This window comes from Vulpes lagopus, chromosome 1, assembly GCF_018345385.1.
Source record: "Vulpes lagopus strain Blue_001 chromosome 1, ASM1834538v1, whole genome shotgun sequence".
Lineage (NCBI taxonomy): Eukaryota > Metazoa > Chordata > Mammalia > Carnivora > Canidae > Vulpes > Vulpes lagopus.
Genome location: NC_054824.1, coordinates 80,391,952 through 80,419,576, shown reverse-complemented (window position 1 = coordinate 80,419,576; position 27,625 = coordinate 80,391,952). Strand labels below are relative to the sequence as shown.

At 36.8% G+C, this 27,625-nt stretch overlaps 2 protein-coding genes across 3 annotated transcripts in view; both read right to left on the bottom strand.

Annotated features, from left to right (window-relative positions):
• HGD (homogentisate 1,2-dioxygenase) overlaps positions 1–1,203 on the bottom strand; it is a 41,860-nt gene extending 40,657 nt beyond the window's left edge. Inside the window, exon 1 of the mRNA XM_041757295.1 lies at positions 1,015–1,203. Coding sequence (XP_041613229.1) covers positions 1,015–1,029 — 15 coding nt within the window. The 5' untranslated portion in view covers positions 1,030–1,203. The remainder of the gene's footprint in view (positions 1–1,014) is intronic.
• Positions 1,204–7,249: 6,046 nt separating this feature from the next.
• RABL3 (RAB, member of RAS oncogene family like 3) overlaps positions 7,250–27,625 on the bottom strand; it is a 37,548-nt gene continuing 17,172 nt past the window's right edge. The window contains exons 3-8 of one of the 2 annotated variants that reach the window (XM_041771381.1): positions 25,213–25,342; positions 21,261–21,375; positions 17,945–18,095; positions 13,964–14,035; positions 10,475–10,513; positions 7,250–9,933 (exon numbers count right to left, since the gene is read on the bottom strand). In XM_041771381.1, coding sequence (XP_041627315.1) covers positions 9,868–9,933; positions 10,475–10,513; positions 13,964–14,035; positions 17,945–18,095; positions 21,261–21,375; positions 25,213–25,342 — 573 coding nt within the window. In that variant the 3' untranslated portion in view covers positions 7,250–9,867. The remainder of the gene's footprint in view (positions 9,934–10,474; positions 10,514–13,963; positions 14,036–17,944; positions 18,096–21,260; positions 21,376–25,212; positions 25,343–27,625) is intronic. The other variant, XM_041771390.1, reaches the window with a different exon arrangement.

Below are 27,625 nucleotides of genomic sequence, written 5' to 3'. Positions count from 1 at the left end.
ATTTACCTCAGTGCTGAGTGTTTTCAGGATCCCTATCAGCTAGGGAGATGTTTGATTCTTCAAACTCCTATCAGTTGAAAGGCATTAGGGAAGCGCTCAAACTATGTATCCTGAAAGAAGCCTACAGTGTGGCCCTCCTGGCTTGAGTCTAAGTTCTGGGCAGTTCTAATCAATTCCACATGCATGTGTTGGGCACTGTTCCAAGCCCAGGCTGGACAGTAGGTGTGATTTGAGACACAGTAGGTGTGATTTGAGTCCCTTTACCTGGACTTAAGACACAAGTTCATTAGATGCCGATAAGGCTCCTTTTGGAAACTGGGATCTAGATTCAGACAAACCAGCTTCTGATCCAGTCTCTATCATCTATAAGCAGTGACCTTGGGAAAGTCACTTAATCTCTCCAAACTTTCCTTCCCTTATTGGTTAAGTAGAAACAAGACTGCCTACAGTCCAGATTTATTTTGAGGATTACAATATGAGTTAATTCATTAATAGCACATAACCCACACATACTTTTCAATTGCACATTAAATCATTAAAAGGAATTATTTCCTAGAGGAAGTGCTAGGGCTTCTACTGGCCAAGGGCTGATTGTGGATCCTCAAAATAACTGAATATTTTAAGCAAATCTAATTGGTTGGCTGGAGGCAGTCCAGGAAGCTGCAGCAACAGGAAGATGGCAGGGCATTGGGGCTGAGAAGCAGACAGTGAGAAATGTGTCTGCCCATGGTGGAGGGGAGCTCTTACGATGTCTACGCATTACCAAGACAATATTTCAAATGAACAAAAGCAAGAGATAGACAATGAAGGCTTCATCTCTTTTCTTCATCACCTCTCCTGCAACCCCCCAGCCCCAGCCCCAGCTATGCCTGCAGACATGGCGAAGCCTCTAGAACACAGGGGTTTGGAACAGGGCCTTGCTAAGTCCTCTCTGATTGTGACACTCTGGAATTCTCAGAAGCTTCCATGTTTTGGCTGAAGAATCCACAGCAAACTTAGCAGAGAGTTTCTTACCTTTAACTCGGCCATTTTCCCTCTGCTGCAGGCGTGATGACTTCAGGAAATGTGGGCCCAGAGAAGGTATGGAGCCAAAATACTTCGGTTTCTCCTTCAACCCACTTTCTGGATGTTATTCCCACCACTTCACTGGGCTCACTGGTTAGCAGGCAGCTCAAATCAGCCACAAGAATTGGTTAACTGATAACTAGGGAGAAAGTCCAGAATGCTTATTTCCAAATGCTTGCACAATTGCCTTTTTTACTAAACCCAGCTGTTTTTGGAAGAGTTTGCAGAAGCCTGTCTTCTCTTCACCTGAGGTAAAGATTAGCCAATTACGTGTTCCAGTGAAAAGAAGGAGGCTTATTACTAAAGACAGAGAACGCAAAACTCTCCAGGAAAGGAACTGTGGTAGTTAGAACCTCCTGACTCAGGCCCAGAAGGAAGAGGGCAGGATGTTCACTTTCTGCAGAATGTGACAACGAATTGTGCTCTGACATAGGTGTTTACACACAACTGTTTGAAATGGTAATAGGGGCGAGACAGATGTCCAGAGATGTCTCCAAGGGATAAGCTGGGGGAACTGCTCAGACCCTAGAGTGCTTCACTTAAAGCAAACTGAGATTTTTACTACTGTTCCTCTTCATTTCTTAAATATATGTAGTGTTTTAATAAATTCTTTAAGAATCTTGTTTTCTAATATCTTTATCCTTCTAAAAACAAAGAGATTACTACCTGGCCACCTTTTCTTTTTTTTTCTTTTTTTTTTTTTTAAAGATTTTATTTATTTATTCATTCATAGACACACAGAGAGAGAGGCAGAGACACAGGCAGAGGGAGAAGCAGGCTCCATGCAGGGAGCCTGACACGGAACTCGATCCCGGGTCTCCAGGATCACACCCCAGGCTGCAGGCAGCTCCAAACCGCTGCACCACCAGGGCTGCCCCTGGCCACCTTTTCTATGACTCCCTTGCCCTTCATCTTGGCTATTCTCCTTAGCCATAGTCAGATATCCACTTTTTAGCTAATTGTATTCAGAAAGAAAGAAACCATATTATCAAGTACCTGTTTGTTCGAGATTTTTCCACAGACATTATCTCATTTAATTTCACAAAAACAATCTTGTAATCTAGGCTTTATTATCACAGACACAAGTGCAATAGACCAGGCAGGAAATGTAGATAGGCTAGGTCATATTTCAAGATAAGACTTCTAAAAAAAAAAAAAAATAAGACTTCTATCTGAAGCTCTAATTTTTAAACATTGGCAACTAAAACAAACGAATGAATGAATGGATAAATCCATTGTGGTAGGTTGCAAAAATTCTCTCCCATCCTTGTATGCATACTCTTTTGTAATGTTGACTTTGCTGCTCTTCCCAGTAAGAGATGTAGTCTTTCTCATACCTCCCTTGAATCTTGTTTTGGTTAAGAGCAAACACAACACATGTAGGGGCTTGAAAAGTGCTTGTGCCTTAAGATTTGTCCATTTCTTTCCACTTGAGATTACCACACAGAGAAGCTGAGCTAGTCTTCTTAAGAATGAGAAACCCCTTGAAAGGAGAGGTTAGGGCAAGATAGTCCAGCACTAATGGCCAGACATATGAATGAGGCAATCTGGCTGCGAGATAATGGCAGACATGTGAATGATCTCAGGTGAAAACAGCAGGAGAACCACCCGCAAGGCCTAGTCCAAATTGCTGTCTCATAGAATTGTAAGCAAACACAATGGTGTATTTTATGCTATTAAGTTTTGGGATGGTTTGTTAAGTGGTGAGAGATAACGGATACAGTGATGTCAAAGACATGCATGCAGGTTTGAAAAGGTTATGGGCTGCCAGTTTAGACCCTCTGCTCCATATACATGGGTCTAAGTTACTTCCAGAGGTCCCCAGGCTCCAGCATACTGCAGTAGCAGCAGAATGATTTGCCTGTGTATGAGGTGTTAGCAGGGAGAGGGCCAGACTGAAGCAACAAATGACAGGTTGGTAACAAACTGTGCGGCTTGATGCCTGGGTTCCAGGCAATTATAGGACATCTCAGCATATGTCAGCATAGACAGATGACTTTGTGGTATTATGCAAGCTTCCCTGGAATTTATATACACACCTGGGAGGAAGTGGTATGTGTTGGGGGTGGCCCCAATTTTACTGAAGCTAAGTTTTTGCTATTACTGTAGTATGCAGACTCAAAATCAAAAAATGAATTCAAGAAAAAATATTTCTTACATTTGAGTTTGAGTACTTTGGATCTTAAATCTATTAATCCTGGAGATTAGTTTTGGTGGTCAGGGGAAAAACATGAATGGGAATCAATAAAAAGAGAAGAGCTTTACTTCTTTATTTTTCTGTAAACTTCCTATGCTTTTTCCACTGAATCAGTTGGAAAGGCAGATTTAAGAAGTTGGGAAAGCAGGTTTGAGCTCTTTCCTGAGGTGTGGGAGATTTCCAAAAGAGTAAGAAAGTGGTCACAGATCCCTGACTGGATGAAAATTACTTTGAGGGGCTTGAAAATATTTGCTGGCCTAACTGTATTTCCTTTTTGTTTATAATTGTGATGCAATAAAACAAGTATTTGCTTTGTGTAACTACTATGTGCCACACACTGTCGAGGGTTTAAGAATAAATAAAACTCAGGAACTATCTGATTCTATGTCTATGGTTTCCCATTTCAATTAATGTAATCACGCGGTCATTGCTTTATTTTACAATTTTCGAGGACCTGCTATGTGCTAGATCCTGTGAGATGCAGGGGGCACAAAGATGACTCAGTTCTGTTCTCTACTAGAGCAGCATACCTAAGAAGACTGAAATAATCAGGCCATTACAACAGAGAACCATACTTGCTGTGACAGGGAAGGGCCCCGGTGCTATGGGAGGGATTGAGGGGCACCTCCTCCTGAATAGGAGGGCGGGGAAGCCTGCCCAAAGGAGATGATACCTGAGCCAAGTTGCATAGAATGAGTTGGATAGGGCATTGAGCAGAGGAAAGAGTGTGTGCAGAGAAGAGGAAGGGCAGTGTATTTAAAGAGATGTGTTTAGGGCAGGACGGAGGGGTCTATGAGGGAAGACTGGGGAAGGGAGAGTTCGGCAGACATCTGAAACGGGGAGGCGTGCCTTTTGGCCAGGGTGGTTTTTTAGCATTCAAAAGGACATCCAGCGGAGAGAGCAGGTTGTGTAGGGACAAGGCGAACATATACTGAACCAACTGAACCAGACAGAGTCAACAGTATCCAAGTTGTGAGCAACAAGAACAAAGATGCTAAAAACCAGGCAGAGAGAACAGATTCAGTGAATTGATAAAGGGAACACATGAGGTAGGGAACTTGAAAAGGACCAGGAACTGCAGACATTAGGTATCTGCTTCTCTAAGATTCTAGTACAAATTAGGTTTACTCTTAACAGAAGCTCCAGAAGAAAATTCAGCGAAGTTCCAGACTCACAAACACCAGGAAGTGGAGCCTAAGTCCAAAACCCAGTGTAATAAGTGATTATGAAGCCTCCAGCCTCCTTCCACTAAACTGCCAGAGAATGCTATCAGGAAGTATTTTACTCTCCAGCCAGGAGACTGGAAGATTCTTCTCTAGGACAGTAACCCATACATATTACATATTTTGATAAATAATAAATATAAAAGGTAAATTTTTTTTTGGAAATGCTTCTTTTAATAAGGTGGATGCCTGTCCCTCATTCGTTCATATACCCATGAATTAATAATTTTTATTTATAATTCTTATTTCTGGAAGAAGACAGGAGTCAGCATCATTTAATCTTATTTGGTTTCACAGATGTGTTAAGATTTGTCATAAATAAGTAGGTAAGAATGGAAGGAATTGTTACAATATCACTTCTCTTTCTGAATATCAAAAATCAGATAGGGATCTATCATTAAACATCATTTTTAATGACCTATCAACAACTCAGTTAGGTTCTTATTTAATTTGGTTGCAAGGAAATAATAGGAAACCTGATTGGAAAAGGCTTGGTTATTCAGCTACTGGAATCATTGACTTTTTATTTTTTTAAGATTTTATTCATTTATTCATGAGAGACACACAGAGAGGGAGGCAGAGACACAGGCAGAGGGAGAAGCAGGCTCCATGCAGGGAGCCCGATGTGGGACTCCATCCCGGGACCCCAGGATCATGCCCTGGGCCAAAGGCAGGCACTAAACCGCTGAGCCAGCAGGGATGCCTGGAATCATTGACTTTAATTAAATGTTACTTTTTCACTTAGATGTGCTTTTTCTAATTCATTTACTCAGAAAGAGCTGAGAAAATAGATGTTAATTTTATTCCCCTTTGCCTGTATCATTATTTTTCACAAAAATGTTATTTTGAGGGGATCCCTGGGTGGCTCAGCGGTTTAGCGCCTGCCTTTGGCCCAGGGCGCGATCCTGGAGTCCCGGGATCGAGTTCTGCGTCGGGCTCCCAGAATGGAGCCTGCTTCTCCCTCCTCCTGTGTCTCTGCCTCTCTCTCTCTCTCATGAATGAATGAACAAATAAATAAATAAATAAATAAATAAATAAATCTTTTTAAAAAATGTTATTTTGATATTTGAATAGACCAAGGAAGAAGCCTTGCTGTGAAAGAATGTGCCACAGCCTTGGATATTTCCTACCAAAACTCTCTTTGCTTTGTTCTCAGGAATTCTTCCTTGAGAAGTCTGATTTTTTTTTTTTTTTAAATAATTATGTGAGTAGAACAGAGTCCTTAAATAAAGCTAATATTGAGAATTGTCTTTTTGTTGGCATCCTAAGACATTTACACCCTGGGGCAATATAACATATTCTTATGTTAAGAGGTTCCGTTTCTGTTGTGGGAAAAAGATTTTTTAAAAAAAGATTTTATTTATTTACTCATAGACACAGAGAGAGAGAGGCAGAGACACAGGCAGAGAGAGAAGCAGGCTCCATGCAGGGAGCCCAATGTGGGACTCCATCTCGGGTCTCCAGGATCACACCCCGGCTGCAGGCAGCGCCAAACCGCTGCGCCAACGGGGCTGCCCCAGAAAAAGATTATGAAAGCATGCACAGGTGGGAAGTAATTGGCATTGAGTTGCTGATCGATTTTAACATACGTATGCAGATTGATGACCTGTAAAATGATTTCCCTAAAACTCTTTGTGCCCATGTACCTCTTGGAGGGGATACTTGTACCCATCCCCATTGGATGACCACTGATCCACACCAGCAAACTGGAAAACATTACATCCTGGGAGCTGGGGATTGTTACAGGGTAATGGTGAAGGAATGTGACGCAGAGCAATCACTCCAGGATGGACTTCGAGGAGTTTTAAAGGGTCTCCAAGAAACAGATGGAACTGAAAGATGTACTTGCCGAGACTGAGCCAGGTTTTACAACTTTGTTGGGAGTTTAGGGATTTTGTCTTTCACCAGTACTTACTGATCACCTTGGTAAAGCTTAATAATTAGCCAGCTGAGAAAACAAATGTGGTACAAGAGAGGACTGTGCACACATAAAATGGCAAGACATCTTAATAGAAATAGATACACCTGGAACATAGTAATAAAAAAGGTAGTAGTACGTCACAAACAACCATTTCCTGTTTTGCCAATAGAGGATGTGACAACCATTTCATGATTGCTGTGGCACGTAATAAGAGGAATGAATGGCTTATTCATTAAGGTGAGGATGAATTCTGATGTAAAGGTGCCATTAAGTAGAGTCTACATTCTTTGTATTCTCTGCTTTGTGATATGTATTATCTTTACCAAAGCATAGATCCTGGACTACTTGCATCAGAATCATCTGGTTTGCCTTTTAAAAAATACAAAATCCTCCCCTATACCATATATACAGAATTGGGCAAGAGGGGGCAGATGAAATTCCAAGATTTACATTTTAAACACTTCAGAGGATTTTTATGCACATTTGAACTTAAAAGCCATTGAGTCCTTCAATGGAGGTGCTAATAATAATTGAAAGTCAGACCCCTGTCATACTCTAAGGAGCAGCTCTGGTAGGCTCCAAGTTTGACTCAGACAAACATACCAGGGATTATTTTGGAGGCTCAGGATTCTTTCAGGGCTGGATCATCTGGAACTTTTCTTTCCTTTCCTACCACAGCGATTTAACTCAGTCTGGGGACTACAGAGGAATGAATTTTTTATTTCCTTCTCCTCCTTCCCCCAAACAGTATCCTCCTTTGAATTTTAACAGATATTAAATCAATGCAGATATCCTGCTAGACCTTCAAACTTCTTAAAATAGATGGTACACATGCTTTAAAAATTTCAATTAAACCAACATTTATTAAAAACCCATACAAGGTCCTCTCTGGGCTGGGTGCTACAGCATACACTATTGAAAACAGACACTCAAGCTTGGTCATGGCAGCAATTAGGGGTTCTTCATCTCAGTCTGATAGTCCAGTACATCCGTTCCACATAGTCCATTTTCAGAATGGACAGAAAAACAGCAGTGTCAAGGCACTTGGAATCCGCCATGGATGCCTCAAGTTTAGGGACTTCTGAGAACCCGAGATAAAGCTGATATGGAGCAGCAAACCCCTTTGGGAGCAGCAATTCTTTTCAGAGCATAGAGTGGAGAGGACAACCCAAATCTTTAGTTGGTTTCCAATGAGAGGCCCTGTCACCTGAGGGACAGATGAATGACCATATATGCCTTCACGTCTGGTTGCCTCCACAAAAAATAACATTGGTTAGACATCTAAATCACAACAGGAAAAAAAAAATCTTTCTCTATTGCTAGCCACTTGTTCCATCAAGAAAATTAAAGATTTAATTAATACTTCTCAGGAAGTATTTTGGTATTTACATTTGTTGATTATCCAAAAGCAATTTTGATGAGCACATCTCAGGAAATCTTAGCAAAAATTATGCTTCAAAACATTCTTTTTGAAGAACTTTGGCTAATAACATTCATTTTGGCAAAGAGCCTGGTCTTGCTGATGCTAATACTTGCAATAAATTCACCATAGATTAAAAACTGTTTTTTTCTCAGAAAACTATAATCCGGGGGGTCAAGTCTGACAGCAAGAAGAAATGGAGTTGTGGAGTACTGTTAAGATTTCAAGGCTGACCCTGAAGCAATCAGTGATGGGTTACTTTATTTTTTAATAAGGGAAAAAATAAATTGAGATAGATTTTTAAATTAAGGGCAAGAAAGAAGAAGAAAGGGGGGAGGAAGGAAAGGACTATATATTGATTTTTGCTTTTGTGTTGTATTTTATTTTTTTTTAAGTATAATTTTCTTTTAATTTATTTTTTTAAAACAGAATACAAAGAACTTTAGTTGGGTCAGGTCTTTGTGTATGAATTTGGTTTCTGTTGCCTACCTGCATGGCCTCTGTCACAACGGGCTGTGCCAAACTACGCATACAGAGCCTGATTTGCATAGCTCTCCTTTGTATCAAAAAAGAAATCAGGGTTAAGTCTAGTGGCAAGGATGCAGAGAAAGAATATTCTGGTTGATGAAAAGTGCCTTAAAAATCCTTTGCCAAATTCCTACAACTGCCTTTCTAAAAGCACTGGCTAACATTCTTATTTTAAGATCCTCTTTTAGCATACCTTGATTTCCAAAGTATTTCTGAAATGTAATTAAAATGGAATAGAAATGAATTTAGTGGGTTTTTTGCCTAGTTTTAAAACGAGAAGCTGAAATTGTGTGATTATTATTTTTTTTTAATATGGAACAAAATCAGGAGTGCAAAGACCTGCCGCAGAGCCAGAGCGCGAAAATGGGTGTTAAATAAAGCAGCAAATTGCAGTTTTTGGAAACCAGGTCTATATATTAAAGAAGAACCAGGGCATAGAGAATTAAACAAGCAGAAAAGATGGGTAAAAAAAGAAACGATGAATAATTATGCATACATACACACATACACCACCCCCAAAAGACGTTGGATTATGAAATCTAAGAATCCTAGTCCATAATTCATGTAAATGTGTTGCTGTGGAACTTATTTTTACTTCTCCCCATAAATACATTGTTGACACAGAGAATAATATTCTTAGTTTACCGACTGCACTTAAGAGACATTTCAGGAGTTGACTTTTCCTTTAAAAACATGGAGACTGAAGAGGCTGTAAATCTCTCTTGCTGCCCTCATGCGGGTCTGAGATCTCACCCTACCTCTTTCCAAATAGAAATCTGTAAGACAGTGCAGACAACTGGAACCTAGAGTGAAGGATTTAGGGAGGTGTCCATTTCTCGGAGAACTCTTCTTTTCCGGTACTGCTGTTCTCTATGTATTATTAATCTATTTATATTTAACTCCAGCTCTGAGTCCACCTCTTCTAGCCACTGAACCACTTGCAAAGGAAAAGAGAGGGAGATGAGGGCTGCTATTATTAGGCATCCTTGTGTGTGATGAGAGTGGACGCAATTAAATAACACAATTTTGCTTCTTTGAAAATGAGAGAGGCTGTTTGGGGTGCACAATCCAGGGCTGGTTAACATAACCTTTCCCCTCAAAAGGGTAAAACAACAGAGCTACATTTCTGAAGTACTTAATTAGGCCTTCAGCAAGGAGTGTGGGAAAATTACAGACCCATAAAAACCTTCCAGTTCTGGAAAGAGTAAATTTTCTCTGCAGCACTCTGTCACTGCTCATTTCCTGCATCATTTTGACAACATCTCATATTTCCACGAGGCTTTGACATAATCTATAAATGGGGACAGAAAGGTGAGGAACAGAGATGATGGGGACAGAGTTTGGACCTCCCACACGGTCACTTCCTTTCAGCTTTCCATTAAAGGGTGAGGCTGAAGGGCGGCATTTTAAGATGGTTCTGTGAAAAGGCTGAAACATTAATAATCAACACAGCAAGAAGGAAGCTGTGCAAAACTGCCACTGCTTGTTCACTCTTCCAGAGGATGAGTGTAATTCAGTCATAATGAAGGCTCTTTAATGTTCCTCCCCCAAACCTTTTCCGATCTGGAAAGCCTGGAATCTGTAGGCAAGAAAGATAATCATGTTACGTCTCAGCATGCAGAGTTCAAATACTAATAGCCTTTTCAATTTGTTCCCTTCTTTTCTGTTTCTGTATGTCGGCCTGTTCCTCAAAGAACCATCTCTCTGAGGTTTTACTTAGATTAAATAATAAAATAAATTCTATCAAAATGGAAAATATTTGCCAACAAATTGGTGATAGTGTCATCTAAATCAGGGAAGATGAAGGTGACTCTCATAACATATATCAATTGCACTTTTATATGAATTGCCCGCATTGTGACAGGTTCTGGAGAGGTACTTATAGAGTCTTAAGCAAATGATTTTCTTCTATTAGTTTATAATATAACCTTGTCCCAGCATTCTTTTTGTTTCTTTGAACCCTATTTTCCCTTGATATGATTTTTTTTCTTTTGTGTTTAGCAGGACAAAAGAAAATGCTTGTGCCTACAAAAGATTTTACTTTTTTTTTAACCACTTCTGAAAGTAAATTTTGAAATCACTTATCCAAATTTAGAACCCACTTTATCAAGAATACAGACCTGATTGCCTTCTCTTAGAAAGTATCTCTTCTCTATGACCTGTGAGAAACAAATAAAGATTTTAAGGGCTTAGCAAACATCCCTGGAAAAGTGGTACACTGCAGTTGCCACTAATGGGACTAAAAGGCATATCTAAGGTAAGAGTCTTTTCAATAGTTATGGACAACCAGTACAATGAGTTAAATCTAGTGCTAAGATCAGGAGTGTGGGCGTATTTCCATAAAAGCTTGCCTTATTCCCCAAACCATTAATAATAGATCAAAAAATAAATGAATGCACAAAAATGACTAAATAACCAGAGAATGACATAATAATCCATGCAGTTTCCAGTGTACAGAAGCAAATCTTGCTCAAAATTTCCTACTAGTCAGCCCAAAGATACAAAACAGAATCCATAAGATAAAAGCAGAGCACTTTCACCGTTACTACAATAGTACAGCTATTCCTTACAGAGGAATGTGTAATGTAGTCAACTGCCACGTCCCCTGGAGTAAACACAGTGATAAATTTGGTAGGTCAAAAGCATTCAATGAACTTCCTTCCATGGACTGAATCTGTATCCTTAATTCAGTAGTTTTAGAACTGTCTGTATTTGGTCAACAGGAGAAACGAGGTAAAGCAGTGGATGTATCTGCACGAATCCATCACTATTGCTGAAGAAAACCTCTTAAAATACAGGCCCTAATATAATGAGTTTAAGAGCACTATGTTTTCAGATGATAGCTGTGCTCTCTCTCTCAAATAAATAAATAAATGTTTAAAAAAATAATGAATTTTGTTCTAACACTTGAGAAACTGTAATGCTTACAGAGGCAGTATGATTTTCTTTACACAGAGCTGTTGTGATTAAGAAAAGCCAATAAAAAAAAAAAAAGCCAATCAGATAAGAATACATATTAGCTGCAGATTAACTTTAAGATGCTGGAATCCAGAATTATGACGCTAAGAATTTCCCTGAATAAGAGCATGGTATCTTCTTCCAGGGTTGTGCCACCCTGCTTTCACTGGCTTGATGGCCAAATTATCTAGATTCTATCTTTCAGACTATGGCTGGGTTACTTTTAGCCACAGGCGACCCAGGGTAAGGTTGCATTCACTGGGCCCAAAGGTGGAAAAGCTGATTTGTGATCGGTATATATCTCAAAATACTCAATTCCACACACATAAAAGAGGGTGACCTTCTTTCCCTCCATGGCAGGTCAGGAAAATTCTATCATTCTAAAGTGGGGAGGAATTACTACTTAAGGGAGTCTGGAGGAGGAGCTAGATTCCCTCTTGGAAAAGAAATCTTTATACCAAATTCTGGAAGATCTGATAGAAAATGGGCAAAATTTAGTTGCTGGCTACTGTGGTTTCAGGCAACCACATTAGTCTTTTTTTTTTTTTTTCATGTATTAAAACTGATTTATTGGCTGTTAACTAAGGTTCAGACACAATATAGTCAGGAATTTGTGTCATCTGACTGAAGTCTAGAAACTCCTCAAGTTACCACACGCTGAGGGTGACAGACCTGGGATGTGCCACGCACCTGACTCAGGGCTGCAACCCTTCCCCAGCTGCTGACTGCCCACCATTTCTCAACACAGAGTGTCCCCCAAGCTCTGTGATGAGAGCAGCCCCATCAAGCCCAAGGTCATGGCTCATGGACCCGTCCCCTACATAGGGCACACTTCACTATGAAATAATGTGTCTCAAAGGTCTCTATCAAAGACCCTCTCGGTACAAGAAAGAAGTCTGGCCACCCTCCTAATCCACATACGTTTCACTATGATTCAGGTAATGAAGAGAGAAGCTACCTTTTCGATTTTGCTCCTAAGTCCTTACTCTCAACTTGCAGTGTCTTTCTCTTACAAAATCTTGCTCTCTTCTTGGAACTAACCAAGCTCGCTCTGATTTCTTTTGAATCAAGTCTTCCAGACAACTCAGGTCACACTAGTCCATAACCCATTGTTTCTCTAGGACCTAACTTACTACATTTTTTAAAAATTATTTTTTGTTGAAGTATAGTTGACATACAGTATTATATTAGTTTCCGGTTATTACAACATAGTAATTCGACAATTATTTACATGACAAAACCTCACTACAGTAAGTATAGTTACCATCTGTACCATATAAAGCTATTATGATATTACCATCTTCTCTGTGCTGTACTTTTCATCCCTGTGACTTACACATTTTATAACTGAAAGTCTGTACCTTTTTATTTCTTTCAATAATTTCCAAATTAATAAATTATTAACAAGTTTAAGCAATATATTGTAGGATCTTCCTGTGTTAGACAAAGATTTATAAGCTGTTGCTCTCAGGCAACAGAAGAGAGTATCAGATGGGGGCCCCGGATCTAAACTAAATGGAAGTTCTTATGTTTGAAGTTTGAAAATAGCATGGAAAGAAGATCCAGTCCCTTGCACTGCTTCACAACATTTTTCATGTCATGGTACATTTAGGAAATGCTAATATTTGCACAGCATGTTGGGCCAAATGAAGGGGGTTACTGATCACTCAGCCTGGGGAACCCTTGCTGCTTGAAATGAGGGACTTGCTATCTTGGCACACCTGTACTGTACCTGCCACTCTGGTTGGGAAGTTCTGAGATGAAGCAAACATTTCCCAGGGGTCTACTATTAAACAGGGAGGGGTGTGGGGCTTATCTTATTATGACATTATGGACAAAAGGGCCAAATATTAGATCCCTAAGTGGGTAAAAGAAAAATGATTATCATAAAGAGCTATGAGGAGGGCACTGTTTTTTTTGTACCCTTAAAGGAAATGTAATACAGAAATTAGTCTTTTTCAGTAATATAGACAGAAATATACTCTCTTTTACTTTACTACGTAAATCCAACATTAGGCAAACACTTTAGACTTGGTCAATACTGTGTATGATGCAGCCACATGGCCTTGTGAAGGAAAGACAAACAGTGCCCTAAATTACCAGTATGCTGAGTCATTCTATACTTTCATTCCAGTTCAGGACATAAGATGATGCTAGCAAGAGTCAATATTTGGAATGCAAGTGTTCTGAGAGGGAAAATAAGGGAATCAAGGAGATGACATAACCTTAAAAGTAAAGGTGACATTTATGTGGAGAACAACTATGATAGCTGGGAGAGCAAAAAGAACTCAGAGCTTTAAGCAAAATCTCCTGGGTTCAGTGCCTTTTGTGGGGGTGGAGGAGATGTGAATAAGTAGAGAAAGAGCTGGAAAAGAGAAAAACTTAATTTGTTTTAAGGAGGGAAATTAGGTATCTTTTAAAATAACTCACTTAAATCCAGTAGCTTTCATCCTTTGCTTAGAGAACACTGGTGATAAAATAAATACGTCAGCAAGCCTTGAGCAATTATAACAACAGATAAGAGAGATCAAAACAAGTATTCAGGCTATCAAGTTCAGGAGGAAGGAATAAAAGGACAAAGCATTCTACAAAGAATTTAACTCTCATACTATATAAATTAAGTTTAAAAATAACTTAATTGAAGCTATTACCTTATCAAAAAACCTACTGAGCTTGACAGCATTGGAAGAACCTGCAGCTAAGTACCGTGGATTTGTGCAATCCTAGAAGATAAAGCATAAGATGCATGATTAAAAGTTAAGAAACATAAGCTCTTTGTTAGTCATTACTTTTCCTGTTGCACATTTCTATAATCAAATGTTGGGCATAATACTCTTCTAAAATATTTAAGTAATTTTCAAATTAGGATGCACAAAGCAAAGAGGAAAGTGCTAAAAGAAGATAGGGTCACTTTTGGCTATTTATTGAATTTTAGAGGACATTGAACCAATGTATTCATCATCAAATAATTCATAAAGGAAGACAGGATTGCTAATTTTACTAATAACAAAACCAAGACACTAATCAAGTGACCTACCCTAAAAACAGAAACAGCCATTAAAAACTGTTAATACTTCCCTTTTTAGTACTAGTTATTAACCAGCACCATCTAATTAAGTACTGTGCAGTTCATATGAACAGCAGGAATCATGGAAATAAGGAGTTAGAGCAAAGAACACACACAACTGCTGCCAGGTATTTCTCACTCATCGAATTGCAAAGTATTATACCACCTGGTAGGCCATAAAGGTAATAATAGATACATTTTTGATAATAATAAACAATAAAGAGTAAGTTTATTATTAAATATCATTAAGTATTAATAATAAATAATAGATGCATTACTATTAAATAGGATTTTGAAAAATAGGAAAAAAATGGGGCCCAGAAGAGATGAACATTACGAGACAACTAGTAAATCACAATGATCAGTAAAGATCTTAAAAGGTTTATTATCCTTTTCCTGGAATTCTAATGTTAAGTAGCTTTTGCTTGTAATAATTATCTATTTCCAGAGACAGAGCACTTTGAATTTTACCACAAATGCCACCTAAGACCAAACTATGAGGATATTGTGTAGGCTCCATTACAAAGATGGTATTTGTCTTCCAGTTGTAGATGGTCTGTGTCCCTTGGGCAATTACTGAAATCACTGTTGTTGTATTTATTCTGTTTTGTAATCTCTAAGACATGAGTCCTTTCCGGTAAATTTTGTAATAATCACCTATTTTATCTACATATAACATTTCGAGGCTCACATTTTTAATTTTGGCTGGAAACTAGAATAAATTTTCCAAAATCACCCAAAAAGGAGACTATGAGAAATTTTTCAAAAATCACAGAGTACTAGAAAAATTAGTTAGGTCTTTGAAGCCACCAAGTTTTGAATCTGAGTATCAGTCCCAACATCTCTAGATTGTGTGACATTGGTTAGGTTACTCTGCCTTTAAATTTGAACTTGCTTATTTGTGAAATAAGGATAACATAATATTTTTTCCACAGGATTTTTGTGAAAATTAAAGAAGATAAAGAAGATAATGCACATACATAGCAGGTACTGAAATATTAGTTCCCTTTTCTTTTCATTCTAAGAAAATGCTACCAGATTGAATTTTCAGGTACAAAAGCACCTAACACAATAAAAGTTAATTCCATGTATGGATCAAATAAACTGAAACATCACAGTATAAACTGCTGTACTTGAAATAATGTCTGAACACATTCATATGGCAGCTGGGGCACATAAGAGACAAACCTGAGATAGACTCGTGCTGGACGTGTTTTACAAAATGGATATTGATTACATAGTCACCACGGTGTCAAAAGACTTCAGAGGTGATTCCAAATCGAGCTATAGTGCTAAATATAAAAACTAAATCAAACAGCAAACAAGCAGAACCTCCTGAAACTTAATTCTAAGGGCTCCCAGTTATAGGTTGAGTAGGCTATAGAAACCCTATGATTTTAGGATGAGAATTTTAGAGTTTAAAGAGCCATCTGCCACTGATCATGGCTGAGGGCAAAGATTGAAGATTAATAGCTTTAAATAGCTTAGCTAAGCTTGAGAAAGGAATATTAAGTAGGGAAGATGCTTCAATATAATCATTTTGAAGTAAAAAGAAAAATTTGTCCTAGACAAAATAAGCCTAATAGGACTTAAAAAAAAAAAAGCAATTGTCTCCCTATTTATAATTTAAACCAATTTGTTTTTCAGGCACAAGATGGTAACTTTGAGTTTATCTCTGATATATACATTCGAGTCTTCCTTTTTTCTAATATATAGTTTTAAGTAAATTCATACAGTAACCGAAGATGCTAGTGCTAATACTGTCACCTTACATTTTTACGTGAGGCTTTATATTTACTTGCTAAAAGTCTTTCTGACTGCTGTCTCTTTTTGAAGCTTGTATCAAATTTTCCTCCTCATTTTTCCTTCCTCTGCATCCTCAAAACCCTCTTATTTCTGCTGTGTTCTTGAAGCCGTACACTGATAAAGGCCAAAAGTATGTTGTGTGTGAACTCTGTGGAAACCACGTGTGTCAAAGTACCATCACTTGAGTACCTTTATATCTTATTAACAATTAAGAGACGGCCCTGCCTTTGCAAGAAAAATAGGAAAAATACGTATCAGGGTAGTGTCACAGAAACCCACAGGCACTACAAAGAGATACATTCCAAAATACATTGAAAGTAATTACTGGAACAAATTAAGTATATTCAGTGGTAATTTCCCATGGGAAATAATGTTCAAACAAAGGAACTTCAGCACTTCTTCAACAAGGATATTATATACTCTATGTAACAGGAGTCCTCTGGAATACCATGGTCCAGTGTAACTAGCTGGGACATTTACACCGAAGATTCCATGGTGGCAGGTGAGAAAAATAAGGCACCCACCCACTGCAAAGCAGAATGTAAAAAACAATGGAACGGCAGGCAGAAGTTGATTCAGTTATGGGATAGAGGTTGGTTTGAACCAACCAGTGTTCACAAATGTTTATTCACAGAGTAAGGGCATCAGAATTACCTGAGTCGTTAATTAAAATTACAGAGTCTTGGTTCTCCTGTCAGATCTTATGAATAAAAAGCTCCAGCTGTGGAACACTTATTCAAATTTTTTCACAGCTACATTGATAACATGAGTTTACAGTCAATTTTGGGTATTAATTAGAGATCTAGATGATTTCTAAGAAAGAGTTCTTTCAGCTCTAAGGTTCTAAATGTTGGCTGGAGAATAATTAAGTGGAAAATAGACTTAATTGTAGAGCATTGACCCTGGAGTCAGAGTGCCTGACTAGGTCTAGTTACCTCTCTTTGGTTCTAATCATCTTTAAAATGGAAATATTTACAGTACCTACCTTATAGTGTTGATATGATGATAAACATGTGAGGTAATGTACATAAAGCAGTAGAACAGGGTGTGGCACATAGTAAGTGGTCAGTAAATTATAGTCATTAGTATTATTAAACCACCACTACCACCACCACTACCAATTCCACCTGGAATTGCCAGGGCACTGAATATGTTACAGAAATCCTACCTGTGAATAATGACACATAAACCGTGACTGAAGCACTGGCCAAGATCTTTCTCTAGGCAAATCTATCTAGCTTACGTGAGAACTTTTCTTATCCTTTTTAGCATCCAGTTCTAACTGAGCTATGTATCTCAGGAAGAAACTCAATGCTCTATATACATACAAGTTTGTCTACTGCTCGTGAAGCACTCCTAGTTTACACTCTGTAGTTTTCTCATTTATCTATTTATTTGCTCTTTAAGTTAAATTCTGTAGTTTAAGAAGCTTTTCTAAAGCAAGAATAATCAAGGTGTCAGTGACCCTTCTTTGTTACTTTAATTATTTTGATTTTGGTGTGATCTTAAAATATCTTTTCAAGAAAAAGCCCATGTTTATATTATTCATAGAACAAAGTTTGAACATTCTAACATCAGCATATTAGGAAGTTGAACTGCCTGTCCTCCTCTGACAGTCTATGTTGGTTCCAACCTTCACTACATTTTGGACCCGAACCCAAATGCCTGATTTTAGTATAAAGCTTCTTTTGTGAGAATTTATGACTTGTTAAGTCTTTAACTAATGATAACAGAAATATGCATTAGTGAAAATACATACCAAATTAATTTCTTCTGCATTGAAATCCTCAGCCAGGAAAGCAGTTCTAGTTAAAACTTCATGGCGCTTGGTTTCATGAATCTGATCCAGTTTAGTCCCTATTACCAACAATGGGATTTGGTTATCAGCAAACTGTTCCCGGTCATAATCCCTGTGATAAGTAATAATGAAGAGGTGAATAGAATTTACCTTTCTGATATAGATGTCTAATGTTTAAATGCAAGTAGCTTATACTATTTTACTGATTCTTGCTCGGCCCCCACCTATAAACCTATTTTGTCCCAATTTCTTCCATCTACTTGTTTATTTATCAACCCATCCTCACCATCTACAGAGTTTGCAGCTATTCATCTAACTACTCAAATTTTATTTTCTTGACTCTCTGTAGACTAACTGAATGCCCACCAGGTATATGAAAGCAGGCTGACTTGACTTGTCCCAAAGCTCTGCCTTCTAAGGCTAACAACTCAAGAATTTTTCTAGGTAGATACAGAGAGTGGATTCAAACATCAGTGGAGTGAAAACATAGGAATCTAGGATGATACTCAAACCTTTGGTCAGAGGGAAAAATGGCAAACTTCAGGGGTATGCATAAATTCTATACCTACCACCATACACATTTCTGTCTACAAACAGTAAAGAGAAATATATCATTTTATGAAATTGAGAAATAAGGATGCTGACGGCCAGAAAAATCGACCACAGATGATGCTATAGCCCAGGGAAAGGTAGATTCAAAACATGGAAAGGAAAAGAAGCAGCTGAAATGCAAAATGAAGAGTAAAAGAAAAGAATTAAGCACCAAATAATTTTTTTAGAGCCATGGAAGAGAGTGGTGATATGAATCACTTAGGGTTAGGGGCCTTGGGTCAGTGGCTATTACAATCCTCCTCCTCCTCCCTATTTTTACCCAAAGGACAGAGTAGTATTCCTTCTACTACTGAAAAGAATTTAGAGCCCAATGTTGACCATTTAATTTAAATTCTATTCATGTATGAGAAATAAAACAGATTTGGATTTCTGACATGTTATAAGCTCAATTTACAACAGTCAGTAAAATCTGGCTGCAAACACCTTATGATAGGAAATCAATATTGCATGATACAATCAACATAACCCAGTTAAGCATAGCTTTTCTTCTTCCTTTGACATTATTTTTCTTTCTCTGAATAATCTAAACTAGGGGTGTATAAGAGGGTATGTGCAAAATTACCAAATCTTTTTGCCCTTCATAACAATCTTACAGAGCCTCAGCTACTGTTTGGCATTGGAACATAAGTGTTTTGAACTATGTAACATCTCCATTTTTTTTAAACCTTCCATTTCTTAAAAATATTATCATTCTATTTATTGCATCAAAGCCAATAATAGCTTGAGTTCAAGGCTTCTGATTCTGTTTACCAATATCAACAGGAGACAATATCAATTAGGAGACATGGTCCAAAGTTGAAATTTACTCTATTAGAGAATAAAATTTTGAGAGTGTCCTCTTTAAGAATATTTCCTTTTCCTACACTCACTAACTCCGGCTCACATACAAATTTTTGTATATATTTATCAACCATGATCTTTAATAGACATATATCTCTGTCACTGGTATTGTATAATCTGTCATACATTAACAAATATATGTACTGTATATGTAACATAACGTACAGACCTGGCATGTAATATATATGTTGCATATTAACATATATGTATTACACATGTAACATATATATGTTACCATATATATTTAATTGGTTCTCTTGTCTTTTTAGCTTTCCTTTTTATTCACTTTTTCATTAATCTTATATCCAATTTGAAATTTGATCTCAAAATCCTTTTTTTTTTTTTTTTAAATCCAATAGATGAAAAACTAATAGGGAATTTTATCATGGATGGATAAGGCTGGTAACATGACAACATCACAAAGAGATAGACAACCATGTGTTGTAATTATATACACAATACTTTGGCAAGAACAAAAAAACAAAAACCCTGCATGTTTTAGACCTTCTTTTTTAATTTAATTATCCTCTCAGGGAAGATTTAGGATTCAGAGAAACAAATTAAGCATACACTCACTACAGGGAAGGAAACTCGCAGGACAAGCAAGCCATCTTTCACAAATAAACTGTCAGAGTGTAAAAGGGAAAAGAAAAAAAGGAAGGGGAATGTAAGATTAAAAAAAATTTAATAAACTAAATACAATGAATAGACCTTATCTATATAGTATCTATATAGTATAGTATATATAGTATATATATAATAGTATATACATAATATATATATCTACATAGTATAGTATAAATAGTATATCTAATATATATATAATACAGTATATACATAATATATATATAATACTATCTATATAGTATTACTATAGTACAGTAATAGTATTATATAGTATATAAACCAACATTTATGAGACATTTAGGGAATTAAAATAATATTTAATATTAAAGAATTATTGTTAAATTTTAAGTGTGACAACTATATTTTGGTTATATTAAAATGTCCTTATCATTTAAAGTTAAACACAGAAGTATATGTAAATGAAATGATACAACATCTAGGATTTGCTTTCAAAAATAAATGGAGAGTCAAACTGTGTTCATGGATTGGAAGATGTAACAAAAATTCTCCCCAATTTTATCTACAGACTTAATGCAATTCAATCAAAATCCAAGCCAAATTTTTGTCAATATAGACAAGTTGATTTCAAATTTATATGGAAAAGCAAATGAACTAGAATAGCTAAACAAATTTGAAAAGGAAGCAACCATACTGCCTATACTTACTATACTGCTACAATAATCAATTGTACAGAATTTAGTCTCTTGAAACAGAACGATATAAACATGGTCAACTGATTTTTTGGCAAAGGAGTAAAAGCAATTCAATGGAGAAAGGATCATATTTTTAACAAACAGTACTGGAACAACTGGACATTCATATACAAAAGTCAACCTCAATCAAAATTTCATGCATATAACTAACTTGAAATGGATCACAGATCTACAAATAAACCTTCAACAACAAAATTTCTAAAAGAAACACAGGAGAAAACCTACATGATCTGAGATTAGGCAAAGAGTTGTCAGATGTGATATCAAAAGTACAATAATACATAAAGGAAAAAACTGAGAAATCAGACTCCATGGTGACAAAAAACTAATGCTTGAGAGACAACTGTTAAAGAGAATGAAAAGATGATCTGCACACTGGGAGAAAAAGTTTGCAAATCAAACATCTTACGAAGTGTTATTCTGGAGGGTATATTCCGATGGTTGCTGTACCATTTCACACTAAAAGTGAAGTCATCTGGGCTTACCCATTTGTCACCAACACTCCAGTTGGCACCAAATCCCTGTTGAGAGCTTCCAATGACCAACGATACAAGTTTTGCGATGACTTCTTATTTGTTAGGTCATGTACTAAAATAATACCTAAAATAATCAAAGCAAATGATGTCAGTACTGCAGCAATTCCTCTTCATTTCACAACTGGCAAAGGGAGGCTTAGTGTATATGAGTTAGGCTGCTGAATACACCTAGCATTTCAGTATGATTAACAAACTCAGACACAATTAATTTAAAATGTCATATACAAGTTCCAACAAATAATTAATGACAAAATTTTCTGTCAGTTATATAACACTTTTTAATTCTACAAGGGCTGACAAAATGTCATTAAGCTTTTAGAATGTCTTTTCTTTTTCCCCCTCATTCACCACTTAAAGAGTGCCTGCTCTGTCTGGTCCTAATTGTAGAACTACCTCATCAATAAAAGGAATTGAAAGTACTTCAAGTATATAAGAAATTATATTTCCACAAAAGTTCAGTTTCTCCACTGTGCATAGTACTGTCATAGATATTACACACACTCTATTATTTATACTCAATAAACTATTAAATCTAAAAATATCTTGATTTAATTGCTATTTTTCAGCTGACAAAATATTTTCCTATAAATCACCTGAGCCTAATCAACTCAAAAGTCTAGTTTTTTTTTAGTTCTTTGAATTAATGGCTAGCTATAAAAGCTCGATACCTTAGTTAATAGAGCAAAAGATATATGTCACTAGAGGTAGGAAAAGATATTCAAGAAGTGTGAGTAGTAGAAAATAGATTTTTCAGAGACTGAGCAAAATAACAAAATGATGTTCAGAATACAATTAAATTGAATCAGATATGATAGCAGACAGAACGGCAAAGCAGGTAATGATTACAATATTATAGACAAAAGAAGAAAAGTTTTAATGCTCTAGTGGAATTTAGAGTATGCTCTTGTGGTCAAAAGACTTTAGATTTTCAAACCCCTAACCCTTTCCTATGTTACCTAGATTCTACCATGAAGAGAGGATGTGAAACTGATGATTCTTCTTTCTTCCAGATGGGAGATATGTCAACTCGAAAAAGAAGGGCAGAAGAATTAAAATTATTTGGCTCCTCTGGCTTTTACAGATATTTGTGCAAGTTACAGTTGTCTTGTTCTAGCTAGCTTAGGTAAATCTGTTCCCCCTGGCATCTGGGACAAACAGAGAAACAGAGATCTGACACTTGCCCCATATTCTACTGCACTCCCTAAAGGGCTTCTATCAGGCATTAAGGACACAAGACACAAGACAGATTTAAAAAAGGAATAAAGAACTGCAATTAAAGAATATAGTTAACATCTATTCAGCACTTATGTGCTACATGTGGTGCCTTACATGTGTTATCTAATTTGATAGTCTTATGAGAATCAGTTTTTTTACATATGTAGAAACTAAGGCTCAGAGGTTGAGTAACTTGCCTGAAGTCACATGTAAGTGAGGGAGCCAAAATTTGAACTCAGGTAACAGACAGTAAAAGATTGGGGGAAAGCAGAATTAAGTCATTTTAAGGCAAAGTTGTGGTAGATATTTTCTCCTCTCCTTTACTTCCCAGATAAAAATATCAAAAAACTATGGGTGAAACTTTCGGTTAAGAGGTGAAAGGATTACAAAAGCCTAGATGAGCTATTAGGGAGGAGTCTATTCTTTGAGGGATCTCTCTTAAGGATCTCCCTTTTCCCTTATTGTCCCACTTTCATTTGGGCTGAGAGTTCTTGGTCTGTAGACTGTGGGCTAGGGGGGCCATAGTGGGGCTCAAAGGAAAGAAGTCAGTGTGATAGTTGATCAGAATATGTTCTGACCTTAGAAAGAGGTAGAAATACTTGACAGGTTTCCTCCTATAGGGATTGCCAGAGTAGTCTTATCACAGTGGGAGGAAGGTAGGATATTGAGAGAAGAATGTTAATGCTAAGAATAAAGGCTGCACATTTAAATGGACTGATCCTTATGCTCTGTTTCTTAGGAAACTAAGGATGAGAGGTAGAGTAAGGAACCTTTAGTGCTTCTACCAAGGGAAATGTTCCAGAGTTAGGATAAAAGAACATAAAAACTGGGTCTTTCTTAACAGGGATTTCTATTTAAACTTTAAATAGGAATACTTCTCAGTCTTATCTGTAAAATTAACATAGGGTAAATGCAATTATTTCAATAATATTTAAGGAAGAGACAAGTCACTAATGAATAGTAGGGATAAAAAAAGATAAATATGGATTTAGATGGCTTTCTTCTTCAGTACTTAATGAATATGCAACTCAGAACTCCATAAAGTTTCTAGGATTTAAATGGTCTTTAACTTTATAATAATTTATTTATAGTTTTTAAATTTAACTTTTAAATTTTTAATCTTAACTCTTTCTCAAAAAGATCTAAATGGCAAAAGTGTTATATATCCAAACTTCTCTTTGTCAGACCAGATTGATATCAACTTTGAGAAGTCATTTGGCTGATATAATCCAAGTTTATCACTTGATTTTAGATCAAAGCCAGGCTTCATTTCTTTCTCTCCTATTCTCTAAGAAGTCACCTAACACTATTCCAGTCTTATTTATTTTTCTCACTTATATACATTCTATTAATATATGCCGTTTATCATGTACTTTCTTGCATGACAATGTCATATATTTGTGTCAACATCTTATAACCGTGTTTTGTTTCATTTATGAATGCCTTGTTTCTTCAAATAGATTGTAACACCTTCAGATAGAGTTCTGAGCTAAGTGGGAGACAGGTATGAACTAATATAACTCATCCTGTATTTTATAGTATGTATCCAATGGCAAGTACCTTCTCTACTTCTTTTTGTATACACAACACAATATGATATGGGAAGATAAGATATGGAAAGAGGAATATAAGGAATAAAGAAGATACCAATTACAATGTTTACCTGATAGTATGATCTAAGCAGTATAAATGAGGTGCAATTAAGAGCTAAGCATCTACCAGAAGGAAAAGGGTGATGTGTAAAATCTTGGACATCAATCAGGGACAAGTTGAAATCATATTTCACAGTAAAAAAAGCTTTTAAAAATGAATGAATGAATGAATGAATGAATGAATGAATGAATAAATAAATAAATAAATAAATAAATAAATAAAAATGAACTAGAAAGGGGGCAGAAGACAAAAAAACCCTCCATAGGTAAACCATAGCCAGTGGTTTAGTCCCTTGACACAATAGGTACCTTATGAATTCCAATTATGTCCTCCATTATATACCTCCATCTGGAAGAGTGTTCCACTTATTTAACTATCTGCATCCTTAAACACACTCTTAGGCAGCTCTTTATAATTACATAGGATTCCTTCCAAGGACTAGATGAAAGAAATCCCTAATATTTCTGCGACATTGGCTTAGACTATGGGACTCCTAATGGTTCTACTGGACCTACTCCATTGACTGGAAACATGGCACTCCCAGGGGACAGTGTTTAGAAAGTTCTGTGTTTTTTTTTTTTTTTTTTTTTTTTTAAGATTTTATTTATTTATTCATGGGAGACACAGAGAGAAAGGCAGAGACATAGGCAGAGAGAGAAGCAGGCTCCCTGCGGGAAGCCTGATGCAGGACTCAATCCCAGGACCCCAGGATCACGTCCTCAGCCAAAGTTCAACCACTGAGTCACCAGGCACCCCAAGAAAGTTCTAAATTTTATGTCAAGTACCCAAAATAAAATTTTATTTATTTAGTTTACGACAATGATATCAATACAAACAAAGGAAATAATGTTCTGAGTTACCTGGTTAGAATCTACAAACAGGAATTCAAATGTGATATGCAGATATAAATTAAGAGTTGGGAGTGTATCAGATCTTTCTTAAAATAAGACCTATCTAGGAACCCACAGCATTCTATGTCAGATTATTTATACTCCTAGGTCATTAATATATGTTAGAAATAAAAATGTTTTACCATTTACAGAGTTGTAGAACACTGCTCTTGTGCTCTTCACACTGCTGGCACTGCCCACAGAGCCTCCAACATCCCATAATTCTATATAGTAGGTCTTCTCTTCTGGGGTTCCTTCTTTGTAGTCATGAACCTGACAAATTAATCCATCAAATAATTATTATAGCCACTAAGAGCACTGGTAGCATCCTCATACTAGTTTAGAACACTGGACATTCCATATCTGCATGACTTTTTCATCATTCCCATACCACTTGACTCTGATCGCCTCCTGTCTTTCAAGCTTCCTTCCTTCAATACTCTAGCTCTCATAATAATCCTACCACTATTTACAGCTCCCCTTCCACTTCCAAATTCTCACTTCCTTCCTAAGTATAAATTCCGTGATTCATCAATTTAGTCACTCCTTTGCCCCTTTTTCACATTGTATTCATCAGACAAAATTCCAATCTTGACTATATCTACCTTTTTCCCCAATTCCATGTCTGTAAGCCAGCTAACTGGATGAGAAGCTCACAAAAAAACACATTCAAGCTGACTAGATTAATTTTATTTTCTTAAAGATTTTATTTATTTATTCATTGAAGACACAGAGAAAAAGGCAGAGACATAGGCCGAGGTAGAAGGACCCAAAGATCATGATCTGAGCCAAAGGCAGACACTCAAAGCACTGAGCCATCCAGGATTAATTTGGAGCTGAACTTTAATCAGTTTCGTAGGCCATTTCCTCTTTTCCTCTCCTAGATAACCACTTCATATTTTCTCTTCTTTTTCAAATTTCTAATTTCTTCCCTACCTTTAAGAAGGATAAAAATTAAGATAACAGCTAAGAACCTTGCTTTTGGAGACAGAAGCAATCAGAAAAGAATTTCTACATCCTGCTTTTCATATGTCTATCCACCACCCTGCATCTGTGTCCATATAATCTGCTTTCCCTCCAGTCATTACAGATAAACTCTCTGTATCCCCATGGCCAAAGTCCCTTCTTATGCATGAGATCCTATCTCCTCTTTCTTATCAAAGGTGAAGCTCTATCAATTCTTCCTTTTTACATCAACCCTCCCGCCCCCAATTCCCAACAGCATACAAACATGCCATAATTTTTCCCATCTTAAAATAACCTTCTCTTGAACTCATGTCCTCTTTCAGCTACCACACCACTTCTCTATTCCTTTTTACAGCAAAAGCCTTCCAGAGAGTTGTTTATTCTCGACAGCCTCTAATTCTTTTCCTTACATTCTCTTTTGATCTCATTCCTATTATACTTGTGCCCCAATCATCCACTGAAATATTCCTTATCAAGATCACTAATGGTGGCTTCCATATTGCTAAATCCAATGATCAATGAGTAGTTTTCATCTTACTCTCCCATCTGATACAACTAAATACATCTCTGCCTTATAGTACTTTTTTCACTTAGCTTCCAGGTTATCACACTCTTCTGGTTTTCTTTCCATTTCACTGGCTAATCCTTTTCAGTCTCCATTTCAGTTGTCTTTGCCTCTCTTGACCTCTAATTGTTGAAGTGTCCCAACATTTAGTTCTTGGATCTCTTTTCTTTATTAATACTGGCTCTCTTGACAACTTCATCTAATCTTATGATTTTAAATGTCATTATTAGGATGAATTTCGAATTTATAATCCATCAACTAGTCCCTTGAACTTTAGGCTACCATATCCACCAGACTACAATTTAAAAATAATTTCCTGATCTTCCCTTTTAGCCTATTCTCCCAGTAAAAGGCAATTCTATCCTAGTTACTTAAAGGGCCAAACACTTACGAGTGATCCTCAACTCCTTTCATATGACATATCTGATTTGTCAGCAAATCTTGTTGTTTTTGCCTTACGAATATATCCAAAATTGGTTCATTTCTCACCATTTCCATTATTAACATCCAGATCAAAGCCTCTATTCATCTCTTTGTCTGAATTAATGTAATCATGTCCTGAATGATCCCTACTACAGCCTTGCCTGCTTACTTCTCCCTCTTTCACACCCCCCACTCCATTTATTTTCCATACAGTAACTAGAGTGATCCTTTTAAAATGCAAGTTAGATCATATCCTCTTCTGCTCAAAACACTTTAGCAACAGTTTTTAATTCAGAGTAAACTCAAATCTCTCTTTTTCTTGTAGTCTAGATTCTATAGACATTTATTGACTGTACTACATAACTATTCAGAAACAGATTCTGATATATGGCAATCATATCTATTAGAATATATCTAAGAGATACCTAAGAGCCAGATTACAGCATGGTGGTTGAGAGGTATAAATCAGAATCTTTCAAGAATTTTTTTTTAAGATTTTATTTATTTATTTGAGAGTGAGCGAGCGACAGAGAACATATGAACAGGGGGAGAGGGAGAAACAGACTTCCTTGCAGAACAGGGAGCCCAATGTGGGACTTAAT